Source organism: Bubalus bubalis, chromosome 24 (genome assembly GCF_019923935.1).
Source record: "Bubalus bubalis isolate 160015118507 breed Murrah chromosome 24, NDDB_SH_1, whole genome shotgun sequence".
Classification (NCBI taxonomy): domain Eukaryota; kingdom Metazoa; phylum Chordata; class Mammalia; order Artiodactyla; family Bovidae; genus Bubalus; species Bubalus bubalis.
This window is the reverse complement of record NC_059180.1, coordinates 8,244,908-8,259,312: the sequence shown is the minus strand read 5'-3', so window position 1 is coordinate 8,259,312 and position 14,405 is coordinate 8,244,908. Positions and strand designations below refer to the sequence as shown.

Here is a 14,405-nt window from a genome sequence, read left to right as displayed (position 1 = left end):
TGAGGAAGTGGACAAAACCACAGGACGTGGATTTGGAGGAACTGGTGTTAGCTGACGATACACCACTGCGGGCAGAAGTGTGACCTTGACCCTACCACCTCTTGTCTCTACCTCTGCTTCCTTGAAAATGGAAATCATTTTCTTCTTCTTCACCTTGCCAGATTGAGAAATACTTTTGATGTGTTTTATAAATGATAAGGCAATAGGTATATCAGTGTTAGGTATTTGACAACTCTTATCTCATGCTGCTGCTGCTTCTGCTGCAAAGTCGCTTCAGTCGTGTCCGACTCTGTGCAACCCCATAGACGGCAGCCCACCAGGCTCCCCCGTCCCTGGGATTCTCCAGGCAAGAACGCTGGAGTGGGTTGACATTTCCTTCTCCAATGCATGAAAGTGAAAAGTGAAAGTGAAGTCACTCAGTTGTGCCCGACTCTTAGTGACCCCATGGACTGCAGCCTACCAGGCTCCTCCATCCATGGGATTTTCCAGGCAAGAGTACTATTAGGGTCCAATTCCTTTCAAATTATTACAGGAGAATTAATGCTATTGTTCATAATTCCTTTACCAAATCTAGAAAAAAGAAACTTCGGTGCTCAAGCAGATAAACAGCCCACCCAGGCAAAGGACTGTTTTAAAAAGAGGCGGCCAGGTCTATAAAGATACAAGATATATCCTCCTGAAGTCTCTGTGCAATTTGAAGCTCTGATACTTGTAGAAGTATAAATGCTACAAACTCATAAAACATCACCTGAGAGTTCACTTGAACCTCTTCCAAATTCATTAAGTTTTGCAGATTTTAAACATCAAGCTCTTATCTCATGGCACTGTACAAATGTTGCCGCAAATACTTGCTGTCGTGTCAGTTCTCCACTAGACCATGAACTCCTAGGAAAGTCTTTGCCAGTTTTAGTTGCCATCCCTCCCGCCCCCCAACCCAGTGTCCCCAGCATCTAGCAGAGTGTCTGGCACAGAGTGGGTGAGAATCAATGGTTGTTCAAAGAATGGGAAGAACCAAGTGCCTCATGGACAAAGATGTTTATTCTTGCAACTGTGTCTCCCTTACCAAACCTGCCCACTTTTTTGCACCCAGCCCCAGTCTTCTTCATAAAGCCTTGCACAGCTAGATCTGCACCTGCTCATTTCTTTTTTAGCATCTATTCCAGGCTTCTGATTTTATGAATGAAGAAACTGAGCCCAAGGAGATCATGTCTCCAGCCAGGCTCACACAGTCCCTTATCTTGTGCTTGCTAAGTTGTTCAGTCATGTCAGACTCTCTGCGACCCTATGGACCATAGCTCTCCAGGCTCCTCTGTCCATGCGATTCTCCAGACAAGAATGCTGGAGTGGGTTACCATGCCCTCCACCAGGGAAGCTTCCTGATCGAATCCACATCTCTTATGTCTCCTGCATAGCAGGAGACACTAGTGCCACCTGGGAAACCCCCCTTTATCTTGTGCTAACTGCTAAGTCACTTCTGCTGCTGCTGCTGCTAAGTCGCTTCAGTCGTGTCCGACTCTGTGCGACCCCATAGACGGCAGCCCACCAGGCTCCCCCGTCCCTGGGATTCTCCAGGCAAGAACACTGGACTGGGTTGCCATTTCCTTCTCCAATGCATGAAAGTGAAAATGAAAGTGAAGTCGCTCATTCGTGTCCGACTCATAGCAACCCCATGGACTGCAGCCTACCAGGGTCCTCTGTCCATGGGATTTTCCAGGCAAGAGTACTGGAGTGGGGTGTCTTGTAGGGGGTCTTAATTACTTTGTGTATATTTCATTGCTCCCCTCTCCCCAAGACCCTCAATCCCTGAAAATTTAACTGTCTTCCTTTTTCTCCTGTCTCTCCTCTGCCTTCCTTCTGAGCTGCCTGCATGTGATCCAGGACCTCAGGTAGATCCTCAGTTAAGACTCAGAGAATGGACTTCTCTTTATCTGAGAATTGTCCAGGGAGAGGGAACAAGAGTCCTTGACATATGGTAAGTGACGGTTGCCATCTGCTGGTAGATGTGTGGAACTACAGACAAAAGTGTGTGTGTGTGTGTGTGTGTGTGTGTGTGTGTGTGTGTGTGTGTGTGGTTTTTTTTTTTCCCCCTTCGTTTCTTGTATTTGGGCTTCCCTGGTGGCTCAGACCCTAAAGAATCTGTGTGTGTGTGTGTTTGTGGTTTTTTTCCCGCTTCGTTTCTTGTATTTGGGCTTCCCTGGTGGCTCAGACCCTAAAGAATCTGTGTGTGTGTGTGTGTGGTTTTTTTCCCCGCTTCGTTTCTTGTATTTGGGCTTCCCTGGTGGCTCAGACCCTAAAGAATCTGCCTGCAAAACTGGAGACGGGGGTTCAATCCTTGGGTCAGGAAGATCCCCTGGAAAAGGGAATGGCAACCCACTCCAGTATTCTTGCCTGGGAAATCCCATGGGCAGAGGAGCCTAGTGGGCTACATACAGTCCATGGGGTCGCAAAGAATCAGACACAACTGAGCAATGAACGCAATGCATGTGGGATCAACTTAGTTCCCCCACTAGAGACTGAACACAAGCCCTCAGTAGTGAAAGCATGGGGAGTCCTAACCCCTGGACCGCCAGGGAATTCCACAAAACTCTGTCCTTCTATTAGACCCATCAACATGACCTTGGTCTTGCAGGCTTGCGTGTATATTTACCACTCTTACTGGAGCCTGGGCAAAGAATGTCTGGGAGCATTTTGGCATGGTCCACAAATGTTTTAGAAGTCTTTCATTTCTGCAAAGATATTTATACTTAACTCCTGACCTCCAGGAGCCTACAGTCTGGTAGAAATCCAAGAGCATCGTTAAATATATTACAATTGTAGGGACATCGCCAGTGGTCCAGTGGTTAAGGGTCACCTTCCAATGCAGGGGGTGCGGGTTTGATTCCTGGTTGGGGAGCTAAGATCCCACAAACCTTGTCAAAAAATCCAAAACATAAAACAGAAGCAGTATTGTAACAAATTCAAAAAATACTTTAAAAATGGCCTACATCAAAAAAAATCTTTAGAAAAATTATAATTGTCAAGGAGTACCATAGAAAATGAACAAAAGATGCCAGCATCCTCCCAAGGCACAAGATATCTGCTAACTGTTTGGGAGGGGGCTTCCCAGGTGGCTCAGCAGTAAAGAATCTGCCTGCAATGCAGGAGCCGCAGGAGACACGGGTTCGATCCCTGGGTCGGGAAGATCCCCTGGAGGAGAGCGTGGCAACTCCCTTCAGTATTCTTGCCAGGAAAATCTCATGGACAGAGGAGCCTGGCGGGCTACAGTCTAGGGATTGCGAAGAGTCAGACACGATGAAGCGAGCACACACTGTTTGGGGGCATGGAGCAAAATCACCAAGAGCCCATGGAAAACCTCAATGTTCTCAGCAAATGGAAGAAGCATTTTGACATTTTGGGGGATCTTGTTTGGCAGATAGAATTTTGGCAGGGAGAGACTGGAACTGGAGAGGCGATGTTCTGGTGGAGGAAATAGCTTTCAGGAGGTGAAGGAAATGACCACTTGTTGGCCTGAAGTGAGTTAGGGATTGTCTCACGTTATTCAGGAAAGCACCAAGTGGCCCAGTGTGTTTGCTTAGGTAAGTCAGCTGGAAAAGTAGTCTGCAGCCTGCCCCAGTGAAGCTAATGCTGTCAGTGCCTTGCGCATAAGCCCTCAGGCCTCACCTTGGTATCCCAGCCCGCCAACATCTGCATCTGTTTGAGGGCTCTCTCTGATGACCCACTGTGGCTTCATACACAGCAGGTAGGCTGCATGTGCCTCCTGGACGCCAGCATCTATTAGCCTCTGACCAACTGGAATTGGTTTATAAACAGCCTTGCTCTCTTCCCCTTGTGTCGAGTTAACTCTGAGACACCTGCTGTTTAGTCATTGCCTCCCAGAGGTCCCCAACAAGACGAAGCTCAGCTGCCCAGAGTGACAACTTGCCTAATAATACACTCTTCTTCTTTGCCTTCCCTTTCCTGTCTCACTTCCCCATTTCTTACTGGTATCTCCTCTGATCACTTCCAAAATATATTATGTACACTCAGTTTTTATTTTTGGCTGCACGGGGTCTTTGCTGCTGTGCTCAGACTTTCTCTAGTTGCCGTGCTCGGGCTTCTTGCTGCAGTGGCTTCTCCTGTTGCAGCGCTGAACTCTGGAGAGCGGGCTCAGCAGTCGCGGTGCACTGACTCCGTTGCCCCGCGGCATCTTCCCGGACCAGGGTTCAAACTCGCGTCCCTCCCACTGGCAGGCGGACTCCTAATCACCGGACCGCCAAGGAAGTCCTACACTCAAGTTTTTTAACATCTCAAGGCCTGTTTCCAGTGAAAGTAAATCTAAAACATCATGGAAGACCTGGGATGCTAAGTTAAGAAGATTGGACTTCCAGCAGAAAGTGCTTCCTTCACACTAAGTCATAATATTTGTGTGTTAGTCGCTCAGTTGTGTCTGACTTTTTGTAACCCCATTGACTGTAGCTCGCCAGGCTCCTCTCTCCATGGAATTCCCCAAGCAAGAATATTGGAGTGGGTTGCCATTCCCTTCTCCAGGGGATCTTCCCGACCCAGGGCTGAAACCCAGGTCTCCTGCATTGCAGGCAGATGCTTTACCATCTGAGCCACCAGGGAAGCCCCAAAGTCATGATATAAATGTTGGTTATTCTGACAGTTCTTATCTCATGGTACAGTACAAATTGCACCATGATGATTTGTTGGCGTGTCACTTCTCCCATTAGATCCTGAACGTTATTTGCAAATGGTGTCTTATAAACTGCCATCCTTCCGACATTTTCTCTTGTGGTGTGGGGATCTCCCAGCCCATCTGCTCCTAGCTGGTACATATTACTATGTGTGTGAGTGTGTGCTAAGTCACTTCAGTTGCGTCCGACTCTTTGCAATCTCATAGACTGTAGCCCGCCAGGCTCCTCTGTCTGTGGAATTCTCCAGGCAAGAATACTGGAGTGGGTAGCCCTTTGCTTCTCTAGGGGATCTTCCCAACCCAGGGACTGAATCCAGGTCTCCTGTATTGCAGGCGGATTCTGAGCCACCAGGGAAGCCCAAGCCTTGTGGAAGGCTGCGTTTTTGCATCTACTATTACTCACAGATTTCCAAGATTCCTTCTTTTATCTTTTCCTTTCTGTTTAAAGAACTTCCTTTAGCCATTTTTTTAAGGCCAAGGCAAGACTTTCATCCCCACCCAGGTAATTAGATATCACTCCCTACTATAAATGGATTACATGTACCAGTCAAAAGACAAAGATTGGACAGAATAAAATTTTTTTTTTGGCTGCACCACGTGGTTTTCGAGATCTTAGCACTTGGACCAGACATTGAACCCAGCCCGTGGCGATGAAAGCACTGAGTCCTAACCACCGAACGACCAGGGAACTCCCGAAAATGGATGTTTTTTTAATAACCGAAATATATACTGTCTATAGGAAATTCAACTCAAGTATAATAATACTGGTATGTGAAAAGTAAAGGGATGGGAAAAAGATATAGCATGCAAATATGAATCAAAAGATAGCAGCCAGGTCTATATTTAACATCAGATAAAGTAGACTTCAGGGCGGAAAAATTACCAGGGACAGAGAGAGGCATTAGATAATAATAAAGAAGTCAGTCCACCAAGAATGTGTGAAGTGAAGTGAAGTCGCTCAGTCGTGTCCGACTCTGCGACCCCATGGACTGTAGCCTACCAGGCTCCTCTGTCCATGGGATTTTCCAGGCAAGAGTACTGGAGTGGATTGCCGTTTCCTTCTCCAGGGGATCTTCCCAACCCAGGGATTGAACCCGGGACTTCCGCATTGTAGACAGACGCTTAAGAAGGTGTAGCAGTCGTAAACAGCAGTTCTGCAAAATGTATGCACCAAGTAACAGAGCTGCCAAATATATGAAGCAAAAACTGATAGAAATGAAAGGAGAAATAGACAAATCCACAACCATACTTGGAGATCTCAACACCCCTGTCTCAAAAACCGATAGAACAGCGATTCGGGAAATCGGCAAAGATATAGAAGAATTCAACACCACCATCAACCAGTAGGACCTAACTGATGTTTATAAGAGGCTCCACCCACCAGCTGTAGCAAAATCCACATTCCTTTCAAATGCCTGAGAAACATTCACCAAGGAACACTGCATATTCTGAGCCATAAAACAAAACTCAGATGGAAAAGAATTGGGAGAAGGGGTTTCTAGGGCTGTTAGGGAGTGACTACTAACAGGGATGGGGTTTCTTTTGAGGGTGTCTAGAATATTCTGGAGTTAGAAGTGATGATGGTCGTAGTACCTTGTGAATGTACAAAGGAATCAATGAACTGTACACTTCTCAATGGTGAATTTTATGGTGTATGAATTAACCTCAACTTCATCAAAATTAAATCTTTAACTCTGTGAAAGAAGCTGTTAAGAAGATGAAAAGACAAGTTACAGACCGAGAAAAAAATATTTGCAAGCCACATATCTGACAAAGGACTCATATCTGGTGACTCAACTGTGAAAAAACAAACACTCTAGTTAGAAGGTGGAGAAAAAACAAGAGAGCTAGTTCACCAAAGAGGATATGTGGATGGCAAATAGGCACATGAGAAGATATTGCATAGTGATAGCCATATCACATAGCTGACCACAATAAGATACCTTGGCTTTCCAGGTGGCGCAGTGGTAAAGAATCAGCTTGCCAATGCAGAAGAGACAAGCGACGTGGGTTCGATCCCTGGATTGGGAGGATCCCCTGGAGGAGGAAATGTCAACTCACTCTAATATTGTGCTAAGTGGCTTTAGTCGTGTCTGACTCTTTGTAACCACATGGACCATAGCCCACCAGGCTCCTCTGTCCATGTGAATTCTCCAGGCAAGAATACTGGAGTGGATTGCCATGCCCTCCTCCAAGGGCTCTTCCCTGCCCAGGGATCGAATCCTGGTCTTCTGCATTGCAGGCAAGTTCTTTACCCTCTGAGCCACCAGGGAAGCCCCTCACTGTAATATTATTGCCTGGAAAATTCCATGGACAGAGGAGCCTGGCAAGCTACAGTCCATGGGGTCGCAAAAGAATCAGACATGACTTAGTGACTGAACAACAGCACACACTCATTAGTGATTTAATTTTGGAACAGCTAATATTAAAAGTAAGTGATCACACCAAATGCTAGCTCAGAGGCACAGAAACCTGGATCCTTAGTATTGGTGGGAAGGTAAAAACAACAGTCCCTCTGGAAAATAGCGTGGCAGTTTCTTTTCTCTGCACTGGGAGGCATGCAGGATCTTCATTTCCCAACCAGTGGACCAAGGATCATACTTGTGCCCCCTTCAGTGGAAGCACAGAGTCTTACCCACTGGACCACCAGAGAAGACCCTTGGCATTTTCTTTAAAAAACTAAACATACATTTATTTTATGACCCAGCAATTAATTGCACGCCTGGGCATTTATCTCAGAGAAATGAAAACCCATGTCCATGTAAAAACCCTTGTGGGTATGTGATTGTTCTTATGAGCTTTGTCTGTAGTAACCTCAAACTAAAAACCTATGAGAGGGTAGTTTAAATGAACCGCAGCGCATCGCTCCATGAAATACTAATTAGTCATTGGTAAAAAAAAGAATAAATTGTGGAAACCACACAACAACTTGGATGTATTTCAGGGGCATTATGTGAAGTTTTAAAAAAAAAAAAAACCTCAAAATCTCACATATGATATGATTCTATGTGTATAACATTCTCAAAATGACAGCATTTTGAAGGGGAACAGATTAGGAGTTGCTAGGGGTTAAGGATGGTGGGGTAAGGGAGACGTGACTGAGAAGAGAAGACACTCGTAAGATCTTTGTGGTGATGGAATAGGTTTGGCTCTTGTTTGCAAGAGTGGCTTCAGGAATCTCGCACGGGATAGAATGACAGACTCATACAGACACTTACACAACTGTCGATTTCCTGGGTGTGCTATTTCACCATAATTGTGTAAGATGTGACTGTCGGGGAACACTGGGTTAGAGGGTACACCTGACTTCTCTGTATTATTTTTGCAACTTCCCGTGAATCTGTAATTTTTTTTAGGTTGTTTATACTATATGAAGTGAAAATGTTAGTCTCTCAGTCGTGTTCGATTCTTTTGTGACCCCCGTGGACTACAGCCTACCAGGCTCCTCTGTCCAGGGGATTTCCCAGGCAAGAATACTGGAGTGGATAGCCATTTCGTTCTCCAGGGGATCTTCCCTACCCAGGGATCGAACCCACATCTCCTGCACTGGCAGGCAGATGCTTTACTGCTGAGCCACCAGGGAAACTTATTAATTAATACCTTATGAGAAAACCCTGCCCAATATGGATGTACTTCATTTATCCCACAAAAACAGGTCACGAGGTATTGTACAGTTTAATTTTCCATATAACATAAACTTATCCCTCTATATAATGTTAAAACAGTTCATGGGCATTTTGCCAAAATATATTAACATTGTCCCTGCTTTTTTTTTTTCCCCCACAAACAAAAACATAACACAAAATTCAATACCATGGTCCAATCAGGGACTCGGGACTGGCCAGGCAGTCAGCTGCAAATATTGACTCCTTTATTTTCTTTGAAGAAAATTCAGTTTTTAATTGAATAAGAATGTTTATTGAGCAAATCAAATCTTTATTAAAAACAAAAAAAGACTGGTTGAAAACTCTCCTCTCCGCCCTACCAGACCCATAGAGCCTGCAGTTGGAAAAGTTCTTCAGGCTCCATCGAAGGACAGCAGAGCCAAGTGCAGAGCCGGATCCAGGAGTCTTGGAGCGAAAATTCAGCAGTCAGGTCACAGTTGTTGCTGGGCTCTGAGTTTTGAAATGTGTCTTTGCACCCATTCTTCCTTCGGCTGGGCACACACTTTCCGGCCTCTCTTGGTGGTGAATCTGCGGGAAAGAGATGCTGAGAGTCAAAACTAAGAACTTTGGCCTCCTGGAAAAGGATGGAGTTGAGGGGCAGCCCCCCCCACCCCACCCAGATGATCTCCTGATCGCGCCCCCTTTGCTGTACCCCCGTCCCTGTTCCCTCTTCCTTCTGTCTGCGTTGGGTCGAGTCTTTATTGCAGCATGTGGGCCCCTCTCTAGTTGTGGTGTTCGGGCTCCAGCTCAGGCTCCAGGGCATGACCTCTCAGCTGCCCCAAGGCCTGTGGGATCTTAGTTCCCTGACCAGATATCGAACCCATGTCCCCTGCATTGGCAGGCACATTCTTAACCACTGGACCCACCAGGGAAGCCTCCCAGCTCCCTCTTCCGGCCCTGCCCTCCCTCCTCTCCCCTAGCCTGTTTTCCACTGGAAGCCATGCTTCCTGGCCTACGTTTGTCAGGAAACATGTCCCAACAGCTCTGGTTTGAAGCAGGCAACCTGCACCATGCCTCAAAATTCTTCTGTTTTAATATAACAGCTTTATTGGGATATAATTCACACACCGTATAATTGGCCCACTTCAAGTTATAATTAGAATTCAAGGGTTTTCCTATATCTGTAGATGATACAGCCATCTCCACAATCAATTTTAGAACATTTGCATCACCGCACAAAGGAACCTCATACGCGTGGTGCCACTTAATTCTTAATCACGTTACCGTGGGTTGTTTGCCACAGCTGTTCATGGGGAGAAGATTCCCGTGTTCCTTACCACACTGTGAGCTCCTTAAGACCGGGGGTTGTAGGACTTCCCTGGTGGTCCAGTGTCTAAGACTCTGCACTCCCCATGCAGGGGGGACTGGGTTCAATCCCTGGTCAGGGAACTAGATCCCACATGCTGCAAATAAAAACTGGAGCAGCCAAATGAATAAATATGAAAAAAAAAAAGACTGGGGGTTGTGGTTGATGTCCCTGAATTGTTTTCAGCCGTTGCTCCTTGAGAGCATTCAGAAGTGACAAGAGCCTAAGTCAAGGGTGCTCTAAGCTGGAGCACAGTGTACTTACTGGGGTTCCTGCCCTGGCACGTGCAGGGGAGAAGAACCCAAAGGATGGGAAAATAAGGGAGAAAAAGCGCTTCATGGATGTTTGAACATCCATTTGACATTGTTCCCATTAAGAAATGGGGGGCTATGTCTCCTCCCCTTGAATTCAGGCCAGTCTTAGGGGACTGGCTGACCAATAGGAACGGCAGAAGTGATGCTATGTGACTTGGTAGCTAGGCCATAGAAGGTTGTAGAATTTCTGCCTGGTTCACTGAGCACTCATGCAGGAGCTTTGGACCTCCTTGTAAGGAGTCCTGCCACCCCAGGTCACCACTCCGTGGGGAGGCCCAAACTAGCCCAACAGAGATCACACAAAGATGCCCTGGAGGCAGAGAGATGCCTGCAGCCCCCCGAGCTGACCCAGCTCCAGCACCATCAGTCTACCGTTGTTTAGTCGCTAGGTTGTATCCAGCTCTTTTGTGACCTCGTGGACCATAGCCTGCCAGTCTCCTCTGTCTGTGGAATTTTCCAGGCAAGAATACTGGAGTGGGTTGCCATTTCCTTCTCCAGGGGATCTTCAGGACCCAGGGATTGAACCTGCATCTCCTGCACGTGTCTCCCGCAGTGCAGGTGGATTCTTTACTGGAGAGCCACCAGGGAAGCCACTCTCTGGCCATAACCACATAAGAGAGATCAAGCCAGAGCCTTGCAGCTGAGCCCTTCTGGAATTCCTGACCCAGGGAAACCATGAGAGGTAAGAAGATTATCACTGTTGGATTAAGCCACTAGACTTTGAGTGATTTGTTATGTAGCAACAGATGGCTGATCTAGACCCCTTACCTTCCTTTTACAAATGACTTGTGTCCAAGGTCATACAACTTGTGACAGAGCCGCTGCTTTGAGCTTAGCTTGGGGCTTCTTGCCAGCTGTTGGCTAAGTGTTAATGTCTCTAAAGCTCCAAAAAGTCAATCGAGTCACAAAGGAGAAGACCCAGGGAGCACATCCTGAGCCCAGGAGCATCCCCCTGCATACCAGGGCACTGGGGTGCCTCTTGCCTGCCCTTAACTGTGATAATATTTGGGTTTGTCCTTGGAGCCTGTCATCTACCTTTCTGCACATTCTCTCATGCTCAGGAACCCCAAGTCCTGGAGAGCAGTGACGGCCCCTACTTGTGTATTTACACTTCAAGATCGCTTCCATTACTCACTCCAATATTCTTGCCTGGAGAATCCCATGGACAGAGGAGCCTGGCGGGCTATGGTCCATGGGGATCACCAAAAGTTGGGCACAACTGAGGCAACTTAGCATCACTTCCATCTGCTGAACGTTTACTGTATGCAGGCTCAGAGCTATGTGCTTTGCATATGTTAAACTCGTTTAGTCCTCCCAGGGGCCCTTCCTGGTATGTGTCATCTCTGCTGCTGCCGATGAGCTTGTTGTGACCTGCCTCTTGTCCACCTGTCTCCCTTGTCAGAAATATGTTCACCCTGCCCCCACCCACCACGCTCCTGCCAGCCCCCTTCACCTGGGCCGCTCCCACTGACCCTTGGGGGTTCTCAGTGTAAATGTCCCTTCCTTCAGGAAAGCCTCCCAACGCTAAGTGAGGTCCTCCTGTGACTATGATGAAGGGTACTCAAATATGCTGCCCCCAAATATGCCACTTTGACAAAAGGATTATTTTGAGCTAAAGACACTAAAAAACTCAAAAACCAAAAAACCCCAAAACACAAAACAAAAAACCCCAAACACCAGCAAGTGCAAGAAGGGCATTCTGACCCCCCCTTTGCCTCCTGAAAGCAGGAGATAAAATTCCCATGTGAAAAATGTCCTCCTTGTACCTGGAGGAAGAATTATTCTTAACGTCAGAGTTAGTCAAGGCCAAGAAAACTCTGTACAAACTTTATTAAGATAACCCTTATCAGTCTTTAGCTTTCTTCACCCCCATATATCTTAATTACTTTTCCACAATTCCGTCTTTGTTCAAAAGTATGTAGGCTTTGGACAAAAGCATGTAGATTTTGCTACTTCCTTGGGGCTTCATCTTCCTGTGGGGGCTCCATGTGCATGAAAAAATCTGTATGCTTTCCTCCTGATAATCTGTTTTATGTTCATTTAATCCTCAGGCTCAGCCAGAGCCCCAAGGAGGGAAGAGATTAAGTTTTACCTCCTCTCCAACGACATGCTCCCTCCTGCTCTTTTCTCCTGCTGCCCTTTTCAAGCACTCATACAATTGAGATTATCTATTTTGTGCAAGTGTCTTTTAATGCCCTCTTTCTGATGGTAGATGTAAGATCTATGCAGGCGTGCAAGTTGCTTCAGTCCTGGGACCCTGTGCACTGTAGCCCTCCAGGCTCCTCTGTCCATGGGGATTCTCCAGGCAAGAATACTGGAGTGGGTTGCCATGCCCTCCTCCAGGGGATCTTCCCAACCCAGGGATCAAACCCACATTCTTCTTCATTGGCAGGTGGTTCTTTACAACTAGTGCCACCTGGGTCTGTAAGGGCTGTTTATTCTTTTATACCTAGCACTTAGCACAGTGCCTGGCAGATCCCTGGATCATGGTCTGCAAGCCAGGAAAGCAAGCTCAGGGTCATGCTTGTTAATGCCCGAGGTTAAGCAATAACCAACTGACCAGGTTTCCAGCCTGAGGTTCATCCTGGCCCTGAGGTGGGGGGTGTGGTCTGCTCAGCACCTCTCTAACTACATAACTGGTAAGGGACCCCAAAAACCCAAAGGAGAAATACTCACATCACAGCCTTCAGGGAGCAGATGTTCCTGGTGAATTCATAACTACGCACCTGCTTCCAGGGAAGGGTTTTTTGGCTGTACTGGAAACAGCAGAACTTGGCCACATCGCTGCCACCTTAGAGGAAAAAAAACAGAGAGAGGAAGGATCTTGGAGCTGGCCCTTTGCTTCCATCCCTGGTCAGCCTGGGAAGGGAGTGGGGCAGTTCCGTACGTGTGGCAGCTCCGAGATGGACACTCAGGATAAGAACCAGGAAAAGAAGGGAAGCCATAGGGAAGTTCTTCATCGTGCTGCAAGCTGGGTCCTTCAGAGCCTTCTTTTTAATTCCTCTGTCTTGTCAGGAACCCTCTTTTATGGGGCTGAGCCGACCCTGGAGGTAGTTCCAGAGAATTTTATGGTTCAGCACAAAAGCAGCTCTTTTGACCCTTCAGTGGGAAGTAACCTTATATCTGTGAAAAGGAGACTAGAAAGTCAGGAGGTGCCATGGGAGGGGAGGAGCCAGCACACTAGGAAAGTCTCTCAGCCAGTGGAATGGTTTGAATCAACACTGATGATTTTAGAAGCAAATACAGAGGAAATGAAGTAAGAATTCTAGTGAATTGACCTCAGTTGTTTTTATAAATCAGTGATTGTTCCAGATAGATGTCTGGTTCTTGGCCAAAGCTTTTAGGGTTTCTGAAGTGTTGATTGTTCTCAAGGAGGTCTGGACAGTCTCAGGCAAGGAGCGTAGAGCAGTGTGATTACACAATAGATGTTCAAGAATGATGCTCCAGGTATGTCCCCTTCCTAGCGTCCCAGTGCTTCACATCACCTGATAGGTGATGTGCCAGGGCTGCTTGAGGGGGGCACTTAGGGGTATCTCATCCAGTTTAGAGGGTCTCAAAGTCTGTTAGAACATCACAACCATCTGGAATGTTGAAATAATCCCCAGTGGCCAGTGATTTAATGAATTATGCCTGCACAGTAAAGCCTCTATAAATATCTCCAAAGAGGACTTCCCTGGTGGTCCAGTGGTTAAGAATCTGCCTGCCAATGCAGGGCACATAGGTTTGATCCCTGCTTCTGGAAGATTCCACATGTTGTGGGGCAGCTAAGCCCATGGACCACAACTACTGAGCCTGTGATCTAGAGCCCAGGAACCTCGGCTACTGAGCTCATGTGCTGCAACTACGGAAGCCTGCGAGGTCTAGAGCCTGTGCTCCACAACAGGAGAAGCCACCGTGATGAGAAGCCCACACCCCTGCAACTGGAGGGCAGACCCCACTCACTGCAAATATAGAAAAGCCTGAGCAGCAATGAAGCCCCAGAGCAGCCAAAAATAAATAATAATAATTAAAAAGAGGCAGACAAAGGATGGAGGTGGGATGGGTCTGTCTGGGGAAGACCTCATAGGGTCCTGTCCAGTTACAAGGTGGTAGCCTGGGCTTGTAATGGGCGTCTGAAATGTGGGTGCAGTCTTGTGGGACTGAGCCCTTAGCCTGTGGGATCTGAAACGATCTCCAGGTAGACAGTCAGAATTGAGTAAATTGTAGGAACTCAGCTGGTGTCTGAGAATCGCTGGGTGTGAGGAAAACTCTCCCACATCTTCATCAGAAGTAAAGTATACAGAATACAGTGTTTCACTGAGTAGACATGAAACAAAGATTCTTTTCCCCTTTCAGCTCTAAATCAATGATTGGTATCCTGTTAGGAAGTTCCATATGAAGAGGTAGAGAGACATACAGGGAAGAAGGCCATGTGAGGACAAAGGCAAAAATCGGAATGATGCCAT

General features: G+C 46.9%; 1 protein-coding gene across 1 annotated transcript; it reads right to left on the bottom strand.

Annotated features, from left to right (window-relative positions):
* Positions 1–8,570: 8,570 nt before the first annotated feature.
* On the bottom strand, positions 8,571–13,141 carry CCL26 (C-C motif chemokine ligand 26). Its single transcript, XM_006057115.4, has 3 exons — positions 12,848–13,141; positions 12,637–12,751; positions 8,571–8,868 (listed from the first exon to the last, which is right to left on the bottom strand). Exons 1-3 carry the CDS (start codon positions 12,918–12,920, stop codon positions 8,772–8,774), a joined length of 285 nt encoding a protein of 94 aa, XP_006057177.3. The 5' UTR covers positions 12,921–13,141; the 3' UTR covers positions 8,571–8,771.
* Positions 13,142–14,405: the final 1,264 nt, after the last annotated feature.

Coding starts and splice junctions, on each gene's coding strand:
- CCL26 (XM_006057115.4), bottom strand. CDS start 12,920: ATGAAGAACTTCCCTATGGCTTCCCTTCTTTTCCTGGTTCTTATCCTG. Junction 12,752..12,847: donor CCATCTCGGAGCTGCCACAC/GTACGGAACTGC, acceptor TTTTCCTCTAAG/GTGGCAGCGATGTGGCCAAG. Junction 8,869..12,636: donor TGCTCCCTGAAGGCTGTGAT/GTGAGTATTTCT, acceptor TCTTTCCCGCAG/ATTCACCACCAAGAGAGGCC.